The sequence below is a fragment of the Medicago sativa genome, chromosome 5 (genome assembly GCF_051527215.1).
Source record: "Medicago sativa cultivar Bolivia chromosome 5, Bolivia_mono, whole genome shotgun sequence".
In the NCBI taxonomy this organism is placed as follows: Eukaryota; Viridiplantae; Streptophyta; class Magnoliopsida; order Fabales; family Fabaceae; genus Medicago; species Medicago sativa.
This window is the reverse complement of record NC_140753.1, coordinates 66,954,733-66,973,229: the sequence shown is the minus strand read 5'-3', so window position 1 is coordinate 66,973,229 and position 18,497 is coordinate 66,954,733. Positions and strand designations below refer to the sequence as shown.

The 18,497-nt window shown below is 34.9% G+C and overlaps 2 protein-coding genes, 1 long non-coding RNA gene and 1 other non-coding gene across 4 annotated transcripts; 2 read left to right on the top strand and 2 right to left on the bottom strand.

Annotated features, from left to right (window-relative positions):
- The first annotated feature begins 2,797 nt into the window (after positions 1-2,797).
- TRNAK-CUU (transfer RNA lysine (anticodon CUU)) lies at positions 2,798-2,870 on the top strand. Its single transcript has one exon. It is a non-coding gene; the product is annotated as a tRNA-Lys (tRNA).
- Positions 2,871-4,633: 1,763 nt separating this feature from the next.
- LOC146924208 (Peptide-N4-(N-acetyl-beta-glucosaminyl)asparagine amidase A protein) lies at positions 4,634-6,742 on the top strand. Its single transcript, XM_085709218.1, has one exon. The coding sequence runs from the start codon at positions 4,834-4,836 to the stop codon at positions 6,646-6,648; it is 1,815 nt and encodes a 604-aa protein (XP_085565344.1). The 5' UTR covers positions 4,634-4,833; the 3' UTR covers positions 6,649-6,742.
- A 1,028-nt stretch (positions 6,743-7,770) lies between these two features.
- Positions 7,771-11,567, bottom strand: LOC146924207 (putative methyltransferase PMT23). The gene is made up of 8 exons (XM_085709217.1): positions 10,974-11,567; positions 10,461-10,610; positions 10,050-10,320; positions 9,861-9,971; positions 9,475-9,646; positions 9,095-9,349; positions 8,760-8,954; positions 7,771-8,176 (listed from the first exon to the last, which is right to left on the bottom strand). The coding sequence occupies exons 1-8, from the start codon at positions 11,448-11,450 to the stop codon at positions 7,978-7,980; spliced, it is 1,830 nt and encodes a 609-aa protein (XP_085565343.1). The 5' UTR covers positions 11,451-11,567; the 3' UTR covers positions 7,771-7,977.
- A 5,329-nt stretch (positions 11,568-16,896) lies between these two features.
- LOC146924206 (uncharacterized) lies at positions 16,897-18,497 on the bottom strand. The gene is made up of 2 exons (XR_015010070.1): positions 18,254-18,497; positions 16,897-17,705 (listed from the first exon to the last, which is right to left on the bottom strand). It is a non-coding gene; the product is annotated as an uncharacterized LOC146924206 (long non-coding RNA).

Genomic DNA, 18,497 nt, shown 5'->3' with positions numbered 1-18,497 from the left:
AAAACTTCACAAATTTTAACAAATATAATGAACAATTAACTAGAAAATGCCACCTATTTTTTAATCAAGATTTAACAAATAACAACATCACAAAAATGTCAAGAAAATGATCAAGAACACATGGAAAATTTAATGGAATTTTTACAAGAATTTTAGGCAAAGCAGGTGGTGTAACTAGCAAGCAAGCAGGTGTGCTTAGCAAGAAAAACGAAGGAAAAATGAAAAGAAGTCCAGGCCCAAAAGAGAAAGGTCCAGAAAACACAGGGAGTTTCAGGGACCGTTGGATTGATCCAAACGGATCAACCCTAGATCCAACGATGGGGAATGCGCAGGAATAAACCGGTGTTAGACCGGTCCGGTTCAGTGGTTTATAAAAGCTAAGAGGGACCGGTCCACACCATTTCACACCTTCACTTCTCTCTCTTCTCTCGTTCTAGTGAGAGAAGCTCTCACTTCTCTCTTAGAACTTCATCTTCCTCCTTGTGTTTTCTGGAAAAAACGAAGAACACCGATGAAGATTCCGGCGACGGTTAGGTTTCCGGTGACGGAACCACCGCGTCGGAATCCCAATCTTAACCGTTTTTGAAAGCTTTTTGTACTGGTGTGTTCGTCTTTTCTTCCTGAGTTTGAAAACCTAACTCATTTTTCCTAAATCTTACTAGATCTGTATAGATCTACATCCAAATCTTACGGTTTCTGGTTTTTCAAATCTCTTCGAAATCTTTTGAAACGAAACCCTAATCTGAACTATTTTCTCTGCTGATGATGAATTTTGAGCTCTGATTTGAAAAATAAACGGTGAATCTTCGTGGATTTATGTTTTAGGGTTTCAGTTTCAAGTTCTTCGAATCTCTTTCAATCTTTTTCAAACGAACAAGCCTCAGGACTTGTTAATCTACTCGATTCACCGTTTATTTTACGTTTGTGGACCTTCGATGATGACTTAGAATAGAAAAACGAGAAGGTTCGCATACTTACTTGGATTTGATTGGGAGATTCGAACAAACAGATCCTTGCGAAGGTTTCTGGTGAGTTGAACCGAAAATAAATCGGTGTTCTTCGTCCCTTTCTTCTTCACTAGTTCAGGATTTGCTTCGATTCTTCTTCTTCTCACTCTTGATGCTTCGTTTCTGTGATCGTTCAGGTTTGTCACTTAGGTGATGAACTTGAGCTTCGAATTGCAGAAGCAAGAGTTCGATGATGAAGATTCTTCAATGAATCTCTGAGAACTGCTTTGAATTCATTGCAATTGATAGAAATTTTTGTTACTGGAAAAGTTAGGGTTTGTGTGTTCTTCTGTGTTCTTGAGTTTTCTGAGATTTTGATCTAACAGACTAGAGAGAGAAAAATGCTTCTCTGTTTGTGATGTGGCAGTTATGGAATGGTGATTTTTTTGACTTGTACAGTGAGGTGGCCTTTTATAGCTTGACATGTGGATTCGTTGACCAATAATCTTGTGACACCTGTGTTTGGACCTGTTTGATTCGAAACTGGACTGAATTTTGGACTTGAGGGCCTCTTTGCAATTTTTGAATTCGAAGGACTGACCTGCAAAAAAAATATTAAGGACTAAAGGACTTAATTGCAATTGACCTAAAAACAAAAGTTTGACCTAAAGGGACCAAAACCTAAATTTAAAAAAAAGATTTTAAAAGAAATAAAATGAAAAGGGACTAAAGTGCAATTTTAAAAGTTTGAAGGACTGAAATGCGAATTTAGAAAATTTTGAGGACTAAATGGAAAATTAAAATAAAATTGAATTTAAAATTGGTAAATGGAAAATAACATAAAGTGGAACCAATAAAAAACACAAAATGGACTAAAACGAACCAATTACTTAAATGAGGTACTTCAAAGTAACCTCTCTTTGTCAAAATTTCGTGTGAAATGACCAAAATGCCCCTGGGGACCAAAACGACTCAAAATGACTCAGATGCAATTCTAAAATGATTTTTAACAAGGGATTTAAGCAAAAGTTTATACAAGCACATTGAAAAGACTCAGAGACAATTTTTTAGGAATTAAACAGAGTTTTAACACATGAAAAGACTAAAATGCCCCTAGAGGCTAAACTGACTCAAAATGACTTCAAATGCAATTTTTTGAAATGGATTTTGACATAGAATTGAAATAAAGACTTATTCAAACCAGTTGAAAAGACTCAAACAATTTTTAAATGACCAAAATGAGTTTGGGTACATGAAATGACTAAAATACCCTTTTTCATGAATTTTGCAAGTAATATTGAAATAAGATGCAGAGAAAGATACAATTGATCAGAGACATATTCAAATGACTTGAAATGCAAGAAAAGAAGAATTGAGCTAGTATTTTTAGGTCCAAAATTAGGGTATAACAAACGGCATCTACGGGTCTTCTCTCTACATGTTCAAACCATCTAAACCTATTTTTTTACCAACTTTCAAGATAAATAATACTGCAATTTACACATTTTGTTTTTTCTTTGTGCATTTCTGTATTTAGTTACTTGTCAATGCATTTCTTTAAATTAAGTTCATATTCATATGTTTCTTGTTCTTTAAACTTAGATTTGTACCATTGACTAGAGGAGTTGGTTAGCTCAATTGATTTGAGTTAAAAGATAAAAAGTTGAAATTATTAGGTTCAAACTTAGACAAGAGTAAATATTACTAACAAACTACTAACATTTACAAATAAAAATATTGCATCAATATATGATTAAAAAGATAATTAGTATATAATTAACCTAACATATTGATAGTGTTATTAATCATAAAATTGTATATAATTTAAATATGATAGCTCTAACCAACAAGCCCGTCTAGCTCAGTTGGTAGAGCGCAAGGCTCTTAACCTTGTGGTCGTGGGTTCGAGCCCCACGGTGGGCGAATTTTTTCTCTTCTTCTCCCTATTTTATTTATTAAAACGACGACGTTGAGCCTTCTCAAAACACATGTTCACTCGTTCTTAATCTGCGCGATATCCGTACATCATTTTTCATGTCGTACTCTAAAAGCAAAACTCAAAATTTTTGTTTGATGTGCATCGGATACCTTTACTCATAATAAATGACAAAATTTTCCACCAAATTCATTATGTACACATATGAAGGGAAGAAAAAAAAATGATATGACCTCATTATTTTTCTTTTACTTTTTTTCATCTGTTCGGGCTAAAATAATTTTGGGTTAATTATGTTTCTAGTCCCTATAAAATAGCGACCTTTTAAGTTTAGTCCATACTTAATTTTAATAGCATTTTTAGTCCCTAATTTTGTTTTTCTGCACTGAGTATTAGTCCCTACTCAATTCAAATTTGTTTAATTTATGCTTAAACTCTTAAATTTTTGAACAATTTTTTGCAGACATGTTTAGAACATTACTAAAAGTTCGTCCGCAAAAAATTATTGCAAAATTTGATTTCTACATCCAGATTTTATTACTTTTTATCTTTAACTTTTGTCGTTTTAAAAAATTCATATTTAATTCATTTCATGTCAGAAAATTCTAAATTTTAGTAAACGAACCTTTCATAGTGTTCTAATCTTGTCTCAAAAAAATCGTTCAAAAATTTAAGAGTTTAAGGATAATTAATCAAACTTTGTTTTAGCAAGGACTAAAATTATAAGTAAATTTTTTTTATAGGGACTAAAAATGCGATTAAAATACAAGGTCGCTATTTTATAGGGACTAGAAACATAATTAACCCAATAATTTTTATTGAATTTAATTTAGGACAAAATTAAAAGGTATTTTTCATATGGTTCTTTCTATAAAATATTCATAACTATAATTAATATCTCAAATCTACAACTTTATCAAAGTTTGTTATGAGCATAAAAACGTGAATGTTTTGTGAAGAACATTATGAAATTTAAAAACGTGAATGTTTTGTGAAGAACATTATGAAATGCACATAAGAAAATGTACCAAAGTTTTATCTTTAATTTACATATACATTGACACTACAATATCAATTACTCAATTAGTGAGACATGGTAAGTAATGATATGTCAATATATGAATTTGAATCTCATTTTAAATTTTTGGTTCATCTCCTCTTTTTATGGTTTTCATAATCAATAATAGGCATCCATTTAATCTATTTTGAAATGATTTTTTATGGCTAAAACAATTTATTTATCCTCCCTTTTTCTCCGTTCTTATTTTTTATAGTTATACACTTACTATATAGGGATCGATTTATATAGGGATCGATTTGTGCTGTTATCTTTGCAATTTTAATTCAAGTTGTTACAATAGCGTTCACATCTCGCCCAATAAGGAAGCTCCGCATCCGTGGATACATTTGGTAATAATTTTGTAGAATGATATTGAATCAGTGTAAGGCAATTTCTTCTATAATGAATTTATGCAAAACAATTAGTTCAATGTAGTTGGTTTTCTATGCTGAATTTGTTAAATTTCTTTTAGTTTGGTTTGAGGGTAGTTACAAACAATAATAAGCTATAGACCGTTTTTCATCATTGAATTGAACCCTATATTTAGTTATGATCCTTTAGTAACTTTTATGTAAAGAAATGTTCTTGGAACAATTTATAATGATGTTATTTTCGCTAATGTTCACAAATGTTACAACTATTTTAGTAAGTTTTGTTTTTAAACCAAATTTTTAGTATTTTTATTTTGGTTGTGAAGAATGTCAATATGATTATTGAACATCTCTTCAAATTCAAGAAATTTCCTTCTAGTTCGTACTCAAGTAAATATACTAAACACATAAATCCATTTTATGCTCCACTTATAAATCAAGCAATCACATAACTACCAAATACATTCACTATTGAATCTTCTTCCATGAACTAAAATTTCCTCACTTTCACTCCCCAAAATGCAACTCCACCACACCTTCTCATATTTCCTCTTTCTATTCTTCATCCCTTCACTTCACTCCCACTCTCACTCTCACTCTCACTCTCAACCAAACCATTACACAATCTCTCAAGAACAAACTCAAAAACCTCACCCAAATGGGCCCCACCAAGAATTCATAGAAGTAACATACCCACCACCCTACCAACCAACCCCATCATGTTCCCACCAAATCCTCCACCACACATTCGCCAATACTATCGACACCCCCCCTTTTACCACACCCTACTCCCCACCCTTCCATTGTCCTCCACCATGGACACGTGTCATCCTTCACTTCCACGCCAAAATCAAAGGCGAACAATACGACCGCATCGCCGCCTTATGGCTCGCCGGCGTCGAGCTTCTCCGAACAAGCACCGCTCAACCTGATAATTCTAGAATCTTCTGGAATGTTCGTAAAGATATTACTAAATACACCTCGCTTCTTACTCAATCCAACCTTGACCTCACTATGATGCTTGAAAATATTGTTAACGCTGAATTCACCGGCGAATTTCAAATCACCGTTACTCTTTTGTATTATTACGACAAACACAAAAACTCCGTTAGGGTTCCGTTTAATCCAATTTCAAATTCAATTTCAAGATCAAGATCAAGGTCTTTGAGGAGTGAATTGAAGGTACCAGATTCTAGGGTTTTGAACGAATTACCAGCGGATTTGATTATTCCGATTTGTGATAGTGGAAAAGGAGGGTTTTGGTTTAGGTTTGAGGAAGAAAAGCAATTGAAGAAAAGAAGAATTCGAATTCCGCGGAATACTTACAAAGCAGTTATTGAATTGTATGTTTCTTTTCATGGAAATGATGAATTTTGGTATTCAAATCCTCCGAATTCGTATATTACGACGAATGGTTTAGATACTGAGAGAGGGAATGGTGCTTTTCGGGAAGTTTATGTGACGATTGATGGCGAGCTTGTTGGATCGGAGATTCCTTTTCCGGTGGTTTTCACCGGTGGGATTAATCCGTTGTTTTGGGAGCCCATTGTTGCCATTGGTGCGTTTGATCTTCCTTCATATGATATCGAATTGACGCCATTTTTAGGGAAGATTCTTGATGGGAAAAGACATGTTTTTGGAATTGGGGTGACTAAAGGATTATCATTTTGGCTTGTGAATGCAAATTTGCATCTTTGGGTTGATCATGAATCATTTGTAGTTCGTGCGAATCGGGTTATTCATCATAACCCTAAAACCGATGTTCAACGTGCGGAAGAGTTTAAAAGACTTGATGGTGAGTTTCGTGTGGAAGCAGAGACGGAGACAACGATAGAAGGATGGGTTTTGACAAGTTCCGGTAACATAACCACCGTTGTTTCAAAGGGATTCAGTTTTAGGAATGTTATAAAGTTTAAAAGCAATGGAACTTATAAGATGGTTAAGCAGAAATTTAAAGCCAAAAAGAAGGTTAAGGTGTTTGATAATAGAGGTGAAATGATTTCCAAGTTGAAGGTTAAACGCAAGTATCCTTTAAGAGTTATTACTGTGACAGAACCTCATGGTTTGGATGATGGATATAAGCTTCTTACTGATTTATCTCATGGTTTTGAGGAGAAGTATGAAGGTAAGGGATTCATACATTCAGTTAGTAATGAACAGGAATCAAAGGGTTGGATTAATGTGATGGGTCATTCTGTTCTAGATGGTCATGCAAGTACTATGCAAAATTATAGTTATGTTGATAAGTTAAGTTGTTATAATCGGAATGTTGCAGCTTCTAATGGCAGGATTGTTGCTGACAAGTCAAATTTCATTTGTGAAAATGCCATGTAATTTCTTGTGCAACAAGTACCTATTTGTGTAGCTTCCTATGTAGGTTTTTGTGTAGTACCTTTTGAATTTGAACGTATTTATTATGATTCTTGCACGTGCTGTTGTGCCTTGATCTAGTCTTAAACAGAGAAAACAGAAGCTGCCTTAATGAAGGGAAGCTAATGGTCTAAAATAATCTTGTCTTGTCCACACAACTTTTACACTCGGACACAACATTGATATTGACATATCGACACCAATAATGATTGTATGAAAATGAAATAATTGAACGTAACCACACATATATCTGATGTCATACATGTGTCAAACACCGAACAAACCTTCAATAAGAAATTTCAATAAATTTGTTTGGTGCTACATAGTGCAAACACGCACTGTAAATTTATGGCTCCAAGCAGAGGAAAGCTTGAACACAGCAGCTTCAAGCATTATATAGTTCAAACTCCTTAATGGCATCCATGTCTGTAGCAAAATTCTGTGTTTGGTTTGCATAATTGGCTTTTTCCATGCTCAAAAAGTAAATGGGAAAAATTGAATATACCCTTTAAAATTAAAATGTCAACACATTTATCTTAAAGACTCTGAAAGATCAATTGTTTCAACTTATCAGAAGTTAATCCTGGAAATATAAAAATGTCAATAATTGTCCACATTGAGAATATAATTGAAATGGTAGTGTTATACGTGTAAAAGCAATCAAACATATATTGTACTCTTATTGTCTGTCGTAGTTCAATTGTCAATTGTCAATTTTTTTAAAATTACAAAAATACAATAAACAAGTTGGGAAGAAGCTACAGTAAGAGACTATTCCACTTCATACAGCTCTTGTTAAGATTAAGATTAATCATTCAAACCAGTACTTATTACTATTAAGATTAATCAATCAAATATATGAAATTGACATCATATTCATCTTCATTCAAAGGACAAATTCAATGATAGTTTTGTCCTTTTGAGAAATTAGTTGGCTAAAAACATTCTCATAGGATTAATACGGTAATTCTAGAAAATTAACTTGGTGACCAAAACTATTTACAGACTAATAGACCTGACCTACATAGTGAAGGAACAAATTGAGAATTCCTTCTTTAACTATTGGAGAGCATGCAGATTGTGTGGTTTGAAAAAGGAACAAGATTCTCTATACTTTACTATAAATATATATATATTTAACCAACAGGTTTCACACTCATACAAGATTACCTATCAAATAACTTAATATTCCTTTCTTATAATCCAAAATTTTGCTAATGATTTTGATTTATAATACACTGAAACATGGATAATTGAAAGAATGCACCATCATGTTCATTGACCTGAGTGCATTCAGCTTCCTAAGCTTGTGGGACGCCAAAAACTTTTCCTGCCGACAAGAAACTGATTTTGATGCAACGTTACAGACCAGTGTAGTGAACGCAAGATTGGACCGAGTTTGTTAAGCATTTCCATGGAATCATGAATCACAAGATATCCATCTGGTCTCAATATGCGATCTATCTCCACAACCACATCTACAAGGTCGCATCTGTCAAAGATTACCGTTGGTCAGAATCATGTCTCAAAATATTCTATGCTACATGTAGAAGTAAACTAACAAGAGTCCCATTATGATCATGGCGGTGATGATGGGAGAAAGAACATGATCTTATAGTTATTAGTTTTTACGGGTGGTCAACTGTAGATCGGTACTTAAAAATCATTTGAAATTTCAACAACGACAGACATCGTCTTCTAGAAGTAGAAACTCACGGTCCTACTCGTCCTCACAGCTGAAAAAATTACTTGATCCGTGGCAGTTCGACAAAAACAAGGGAAAACGAATTTGTGTTCCTCAAAACTTAACTCATATTGTTTTTCCATGTTCAGGTCAGACTGTCATTGATCAGGTCATTGTCACAGCTGTAAGGATGAGGAGGACAATGAGCTTCTACTTTCGAGAAACGTCTTCAATTGTCATTAACATTTCAAATGATTTTGAAGTTGTGATCTACCGTCTACTGTAGAAATTCGAGAAACGTCTTCAATTGTCATTAACATTTCAAATGATTTTGAAGTTGTGATCTACCGTCTACTGTAGAAATTGCCTCTACGTTTTTAAATAAGCATACCTTTGCTCAAGATGTTTGAAAAGAAAGCTAGCATGAAGAAGATCATACGTGCGCGGATAGGTATTAAAGGACTCGCACCAATCATGATACATTCCTATTAATCCTCGGTCCAATATAATAGAAAGGGTATCTGGGACATCAATGGGTACTACATTCATCACCCAGACTGGTCGATCAATGAGAGATGCGGCAAATCTGAAAAATAAGACTTTGAATGAAGTTTGGTGGAAAGTAGCCAACTTCAGTTGACACAAGTGTTATAGATAAGATTGGCATCAACAAATAAACACAAAGTTCAACAAAAAAACCAATCTTTTACAAAGTATATACTTTACCCTGCATAACCAGCATTCATGTCCATTACATTTCGAACACTTGACCAATTTATCGAAAGACCGTCAGCATAAACATTTGACACTAGTTGAGACCACTGGCTGCTGTCCTTGTTGAACTCATCAGTGGCATCTGAATCATTAGGTAAGCTAGGAGGCTTACTAGTGAGCCTCTGAGGCCAAGGCATGGGCCAGCTCTGCAGTTTACCCTTACCATCAACCGGAAGAGGGGTAAGGCAACTATTGAGTCGGGCATACCTACAAAAGACAGCGATTTGATTAGCGATAGTATAAATAAATTTTTCAATCACATACTTAAATATATATTGATTAAAATATAAATGTCATAGGAAACAAGACATGGAAGAAAGAATGAGAGAAACCATGAGCTATTTTTCCCATCCGCATTTTCACATAAAGGTGGATTGTTCTCTGCACGTTTCTCGTAACAAGAAGATGAAGTAGGCTTCTGGTATATAACAAGCCCAATTCCAGATGAATCGTCGGCCTTAGCCACAACCTTCCAGCACATAGCTTTTGTTACAGCCACCATGGCTGCAGTTTGAAAAATGAAATTAAACGAAATTTTATTTTATTTTTCTCAAGCACAAGGGATAAGAAGACAGAACCATTGATCTCCTAAGTTATAATAATTTGTATGCTTATTAGATGTATAAAAAATAAAAAAAAATCAACATTTCCATGTATTAAATTAGAAGTACTCTCGATACAGATTGAAAACTTCAAGTATAGAGAAGGATAAACAAACCTTTCCAAACTTTCTGATCTCGATCATCATCACGATAAACTGGTGTTGCAGACCATGCAAAGTAACCGCCAGGTCTAAGAATCCTATTGAGTTCGTATAACGGTTTCCCACCTACAGATGTGGACCAAATTTGTGAATAAACATACCTATCAGATATTGATATTAATTGAACAACAAATAGATAAGTACCATCTGCATCCCAGTGAACTCTGCATCGTGCACAATGAATCAAATCAAAACCATTGTCAGGAAAAGTCAACTTTTGTGTTCCAATAACCGAAAGAGTTGCGGGAATTCCTCGCTCCAAAGCAAACTGTATCTGGGCTTCATGTTCATCCTTTGGGGCAAATGACATGGTAATTACATTTTTGTCTAGCAGATAGCCACCAAAGCTAGCAACACCGCAGCCAACATCTAGAACAACCCTGATATGCTTTCCCCATTGAATTTTCGCTAATGTCTGGTATGCAACAAAAAAAATCAGCAAACCACAAAGCATAGTAGCTAGTAAGCATTCAAAAACTAGTCATATACAGAGAAAAAACATGAACACATATATCATACTAAATGTAAATTATGCGAACGCACACAATGGTATACCTTTTCTATGAACTCAATATAATGATCAACTCCGTCTTTGAATTGAGTACCACCTCCTGGAAATATGAGATATTCACCAGATTTCACAACCCAGTGTTGGTCTTTCTTGTACTCAACTAGCTTTGGATGAGGGACATTATCATACCAAATCTGTTTAAACAGAAATATCAAACTATGTTATGATTGCTTTCATGAATTGATAAAAGTAAAAACAATGCACTCAATAGTAACAATCACCACTATTTTCTTTAAACTGACAGCGTATATAAATTAAAGCTTGAATACAATCTAACAAACTTAGATAACTTCAACTAAGCTTAACATAGAATCAACGAAACCTAAACAAAGTAACATTTCATGATAAAATTGAGCTACAACAACAAAACTAGCATTGATCAAATGAGATCAAAACAACAACAAAACAAAACAAAAAAAAACAAAAGATCTAGATTCTACATCCAAAACAAAAACACAACAAACATTTCTAATATCTTACCAAAGAATCAATCTCACCATGTCCCTACTCTTAGGCCAATGAACTGGAACTTTATACCCTTTAGGAAGAGGCAACAAACAATTCAAACTAGTATCAGGACAATGTCTTTCTCTATGTTCCATATGCCTCCTTGATTTCAAAGCTTGAATAGCTTTATAATTATCTAAACATGGTATATAATCAACCGTCACAGGTTTCTTACAAAGCTTCCAATCAATATTAAGAGCTTCTTCCTTTTGTGGAGATTCTTCTTCCTTTGAAGGAAGCTTTAGTTCTTGTGAAATTGTAGTAGAATCTGAATCTAAGTCTAAGGGTGGTTTTGCAATTGGTTGGTGTTGGTGTTGGACATTAGAATAGAAAAGAAGAGGGTTGAAGGTGGTGGTGGTGGTTGTGAGAAGGAAGAGAGTGACAGAGATGAGTAAGATAGAGAGAGTTAGAATGAATGGATATTTCTTTTGCTTGAAGAAGTGATCATCTTCAGCTGGAACTGCCATTTTTTGTTTCTTACTGTTTTGGGGAGAGAGAGGGAGGGGGGTGTTTATAGTAATAAGGAAGAATGGGACATGATGTTATAATGGAACAAGAACAAGATCTATCTATCTCTGAGATGTGGGATTGTCCTTTGAGAGGGATATGTTAATGTACTTTCAACGACTTTGGTAAAAATGTGAATGCAGTTTAATTCAGTCCTAGGAATAGGAACTAGACGCGTTTTACACTGACAGTCTGACACTCGTGTGGAACGGTGGCAGTGTTTTTACTTTTTTTAATATTCCACCAAAAAGGAATAATCCTAGAGTCAAATTTCAACGTTTATTTACAATGACCTCATTTAAAATCAAGGCTAAATTATGTCGCGGTTCTTCTAAGTTTGAGGTTTTATAATAGATCGGATTTTTAAGTTATTTTAGTCGCATCTAAATCCTTTAAATTTGACGTTTATAATAGATTGATCTTTAAGTTATTTTAGTCACACATATGTCCTTTAAACTTGTAAACGTACTGATTTAGTACTTATGTCATATCATCGTTACCGTAACGTTTGATTAACAGAATGACTAAATTGAAAACGTTTACAAACTTAAATGATGTATGTGTGACCAAAATAACTCAAAGATCAATCTATTACAAACCTCAAACTTAAATAACCTATGATGTAATTTAACCTTAAATCAAAGTAAGACTTTGTGAGGACTACTTTAACAAAATTGGTATTAGAGAGAGTGATTTTGAAAGAAACATACTCAAGGTCTCCAATTCTATATATTACGGTTGTACACACAAATGAGACAATCAAACAACATATAACTTGACGATGTCGTCGTTTGTAACTCCAAAAAATATATATTTCATCTTCAACTTCTTGCTTTGAAACTTCAGCAATGTTTTGCTCAAAAAACAAAAAGAAAAAAATCCATTGATTACGTGGTGATACATAAGATTGTTGATCATTAGAGTTTAAAAAACTCCAACCACGATATTATTGGTGATGAAATAGTAACCGATTAGATTTTAGGCATTTTTTGTGTTTAATAAACTCCTTCTTTAAGTTTATTTTTTAGAGTCTTAGACGGTCACCCTCTTCCACTTACCTCATATCAACCCCATATTTAAAATCATCTTCAATTTTTATTTTCAAGGTGAAAAAAATAAGTTTACCTCCGTGGTGGCCTATGTCTTAAATCTTAATGATACAATACCTTGTATCCCTTGCTTATTTATCAATGGAAATTAAAAATGTTGATTTTTACTGGTAAAAACTCTCATTCAGTGATAGTTTTAGAATTGTTGAATTGAAAAAAATGTATACGTTAACTTTTTTCAGACAATGAACTACATTTAATTGAGGCAATTAAATACATATACTAAAAAGAAAATTGCTGTTCACACATTAGAGAAGGCTGGGACACACATGTAAAATACGTTTTTGCCCCCTCGGCAGTTAACTGCCGAGGAATTAAAAATCCGGCTGCAGTTAACTGCCGAGGAATTCCTCGGTAGTTAACTGCCGAAGTTTTCTGAACATAATCAGAACGAACAGAAGCAGTTTCCAGTTTCATTCTTTTGGTTCAAACACATCCAAATTCACTCCAAAGCACATTTTCACGAATTGCAAGTCAATCATCACCACATTATCACAAGTAAGTACCCTTAATCATTGCAATGTTAATGTTAGTTTGTTTAGGTTTATTTTTTTAAAAAATTAGAGTAGTTTGCATGTGGTTAGGTTAATGATGATTTGATGATTAAAATTGACAATTTGATGATTGCATGTGTAGTTTTTGAATTGATAAATGAATGTAGATGTTGCCTATGCTGTTTAAATGATAATGTGGCTTTGAATGGTGGCAAATGAACACAATTTGAATATGTTTTATACCTTGCACACAAAGTGTTTGATCAAATGCCTCAATGATAATTATATTGATTATTTAGTTAGTTTAGGTTATGGAAATGATAGAAGTGATGTTAATTATAGTTTGATTAAGTGTATATTGATTTTTTAGTGTATTTAGGTTATGATGTAAATGATTAAGTGTATAGAAATGATTAAGTTATGATGGTTATGATGTATATTGATTTTTTAGTGTATTTAGGTTATGATGAAAATTATATTGTATGAATGATTTTATTGTAAGTGTATAGAAATGATTAGTTTAGGTTATTGATTTTATTATAATGATGATTGTATGAATGATTTTAGGTTATCGAAATGATGTTGATTGTTGTTAATGTTAATGATTAAGTTATGACTAGTGTGTTTAATGTGTTTGATTATGTTATGGAAAATGATGTTAATTTATTAAAAATTTGTGTAGATATGGCCGATCAGGAGCCCATTGATCCATCTAAGATGATAGGTGGTAGGCGTGCTCAGACACAAAGCTACCGGAAGGAGAAGGAGAGGAGAAACGCACATATCCCAAAGAGGGGAAGAGGTCGGAGGGGGGGGGGATGGCTCAGGGAGTTCTCAGCCTTCTGAGGCTTCTCAGGCACCGCCTGAAGAGTCGCAGGTGGTTGACCCGACCCAGGCGGTGGAGTACCTGAATTATCAGGATCACCATGATGTGACCGACGGTGGGTACGACGAGCAGTATATGCCAGAGCAGCCGCATATGCCAGAGGAGCCAGACGAGGATGGCATTGCAGCAGCGGCTGCCCCGGAGGTGTTGCCTACGGACGCTCCCTTTCCTGGAGGACCGCAGGACATATCTTTGCTTCACTCTTATGCCAGTCATGTGGCATTGCCGCTTTGGTATAATAAGGATGACGTAAGTATTTTTTTTTTTAAATGTTCTTTTTTAAATGTTAACTTTTATATATGTTTTTTTTAATTCCTTTCTTTATGTTTAATTATTTTCTTTATTTTTCCTTTCTTGATTTAAATTGTTTTATTTATATGTTTAGATTATATGTTTTATTTATATGTTTTATTGATATGTTTTATTTATATGTTTTATTTATGTGTGATTTTCTTTAAATTGTTTTATTTATATGTTTTCTTTATATGTTTTATTTATATGTGACTTTCTTTAAATATGTTTTATTTATATGTTTTATTTATATGTGATTTTCTTTTAAATTGTTTTATTTATATGTTTTCTTTATATGTTTTATTTATATGTTTTCTTTATATGTGATTTTCTTTATATGTTTTCTTTATTTTTATTTTAGCATTTGTTAAGTTTAATATTTATTAGTTAAATGTTTACATTGTTTAAACTATGTTTATTTTTCTATTTTTGCAGTGCCGCAAGAAGCGTTTTGTAAAACCAATTAATCATGGCCCCAAGATTTTGAGTCTCGGACGTCCAAACCCCAATCAGAGATGGTTTTGGGATCCGCTTATGCAGAGTGGCTTACATGATTTGGTATACTTGGGCTACGCCACTGTGCCTCACGCTTTGCTGATGACTTTATGCGAGAGGTGGCATTCCGAGACCAGCACTTTTCACATGCCTATGGGGGAGATGACTGTGACTTTGGATGATGTCGCATGTCTTATGCATGTCCCGATTGAAGGGCGGATGTTGGGCCACCGGAAGAAGATGCTGAGACATGAGGGAGAGGCACTACTGATGACTCACTTGGGTGCGTCGAGGTCGCAGGCAGAGAAAATCTGCAATACTGAGTATGGTGGATACATTAGTTATCCTAAGCTGAGGGAGTTTTATACGACGCACCTTGGTAGAGCCAACCTTTTGGCGGATACACAGGATCCAGAGGAGCTGGAGGAGTTGGAGAGGGTTAGGACTTATTGTGTGAAGTCCTACCTTCTATACTTGGTTGGATGCCTGTTGTTTGGGGATAGAAGCAACAAGCGCATCCAGTTGATTTATTTGACGACTATGGCGGACGGCTACGCGGGGATGCGTGCTTATTCATGGGGAGGGATGGCACTTGCATACCTGTACGATGAGTTAGCTCAGGCTTGTTTGCCCGGAGACAGGCAGCTTGGGGGAAGCGTGACACTGCTCACTGTAAGTAAAAATTAAATTTAAATTTAATTTTTTTTGTTAACTATTATTATTTTGTTATATTTTGTTATATTTTTTCGTTAACTTTAATTTTTTTTGTTAACTATTATTATTTTGTTATATTTTGTTATATTTTTTTTGTTAATTGTAAATTTTATTTTTTTAGTTAACTTTAATTTATTTATATGTGATTTGTATGGTTTATGCAGGCATGGTTTTTGTCGCACTTCCCTAAGTTTTACACTGTTGATCCAAACCCGGACTACATTGAAAATTTACCGGTTGCGGCGAGGTGGACTCTTCAGAAGGGTCATGGAGAGGGGGCCACGTATCGGTCATTGCTTGATCGCATTACGTTTGATGACGTATGCTGGAGGCCGTACGAAGGGCACAGGGAGTTCCAGCCTTTCGAGGAGGTATTTTGGTATTCTGGCTGGATCATGTGCGGCGACCGTAGGGTGTACCGTCACCTGCCGGAGAGGGTATTGAGGCAGTACGGATACGTCCAGTCGGTACCTAGACCTCCGACGGATGTTCCAGCGCTGACACCGACTGAGATTGTGCAGGCCTTCTCGGACTTCCGCACTCACACACTTAAGGAGGCTAATTGGGGTGAGCAGGCAGGAGAGCAGCCATGGCGTATGGCAGAGGGCTATGTACGATGGTACACGCTTATGTCTCACCCTCAGATTTTGCCACTTCTTCCGGGAGATGTTCCGAGGCCTCCAAACGAGGAGCAGATCGTTGCAGAGCAGTGGGAGCGGTACGAGGCGAGAAGCTCCCCTGACACCTATGACATGGTTAGCGGCGCTGTTGCCCATGCTGATGAGTTTTTGGGTCAGGAGGTGATGAGCATGACCCCTCAGCAGTTGTATGCGGCCTTGCAGGATGTTAGGCAGCAGATCGCGCCGATCATTACCAGGAGGAGAGCCCAGAGACCGAGGAGGAGACACCAGCAGCACCAGCATGACCAGGACCAGCAGTAGGATTTTTAGGATTAGGACTGCTAGTATTTTTAGGATTTATTTTTAGGACTTTGGTGTATTTTCATGACATTTGGCCGTTTTGTTAGTACAGTACATTTGTTGTTACTTTGTTTGGATGACATTTTTTTATGACAATTGCTCGTTTCCGTATTATATTTTCAATTTCAGTTATGTATGTAATTTGATTTGACTAGCTTTATGGTTTGGCATCGAAACAATGTGTTTACAATGTGTAAAAACACATGTAACAGGTTCTGCCTTCAACAGGTTCTGCAAATTCTGGCTTCAGGATTACTCGGCAGTTAACTGCCGAGGAAAAGATGAAACCGGCGGTAGTTAACTGCCGAGGTTTTCCTCGGTACTAAACTGCCGAGGTTTTCCTCGGTACTAAACCACCGAAGTTTGTTTTTTGATTTTTTTTTTTGATTTATTTTGTTTACTTAGAATTTTATGTTATTTAAAATATTGCGATAGAGTGAATTCGAATAAATATTGCGATAGCGTGAATTCGAATAAATATTACAATAGCATGAATTCGTTCGAATAAATATTGCGATACAGGTTTCGTTACATTACATAAATGGGGCATTCCAACTACAACAACTGTCTTACCTCTGAAATGGGGTAAATTCAAACTTGCCAAACGGCGAGGACTCAAGCATTTCGCTCGCTATTCATGCTTTCCTTTGAAAAGAATAAATTTTTGTCAGGCTTGATTTAGATGAAGGTATTCAAGTGCCACCGAAATGAGGTCCATTCCTTGACACCTAATACCTTCATCTAAACCAGCCTAACAAGAATTTAATCTTTTCAAAGGAAAAACATGAATAGCGAGCGAAATGCTTGAGTCCTCGCTGTTTGGCAAGTTTGAATTACCCCATTTCAGAGGTGAGACAAATGTTGTAGTTTGAATGCACCTTACCCTAACTAAAGACGATCTTCTGGCGGAATCAAGTTGTTGATGATATCTTCAGTTGATCTCAGCAACGTCACCCGCATATCGATCCACTGGAACTTTGTGTGCTCCCAATACATGCTCGTCACGTTTTCGTCGTTCTTTAACTCCACCCAAGTGAATGATACGCTCCCCTCGTCGAGCTTTGGACGTTTATACAAAATATTTTGCACCCTCCTTGTGTCTCTGGGGTTGACTCCTTGGTAGAATTCATTCAGTTGATCCTTGAGACCTCTTAACGCTACATCAAGGCACCGAACCTTCAACCTATGAGTTTCTCCGCCGTTGAATGTTGCATGAACGTCGATCCATCCGGCCATTGTTTCAAATCTACACACATAGAAATTTAAAAGAATCAATGAAAAACTCATTCAAACATTGCAAATTATACATAGACTCTAAAAATCATAAAAATAACCCTAAAATGTAATTGTCTAAAAAAAAAAATTAACGTAAAATATAGCAAAATTATTCAAATTATATTTACTCTTAAAATAAATCATATAGTCTTACTAAAATAAAATTAAAAATATAAAACACCAAATAAAAAAATAATCCTAAAATTTTTAAATTATAACATAATCATCATGCAAACATTTTAACAAAATTAATCAACTAACATCTAATCTAAAAATGATTTATCACATGTAAATCTAATTAAAAACTAAAATAAAAAATTAATTTAAAACACCAAATTAAAATATAACCAATAAACTTTAAACTATAACATAAACATCATACAAACATTTTACTCTAAAAATGAATTATACTATGTAAATCTACTCAAAAACTAAAATAAAATAAATATACTCAAAAACTAAAAAATAAAAACATTTATAACAACTAAAATTTAAGTTAATAGCATTATAATTACTTACTTGTGATTTTGTTGAATAAATTTGGTTGGATTTGGTTGGGTTATTTAGAGAGATTTGTGAGAGAGATTTGAGACAAAAAATTTGAAGATGTGATGAATAATGGAGATGAGAAAGCTTCTGCCAGACTTGTAGCAGAAAACTTCGGCAGTTAGCTACCGAGGAATTCCTCGGCAGTTAACTGCAGCCGGATTTTTAATTCCTCGGCAGTTAACTGCCGAGGGGGCAAAAACGTATTTTACATGTG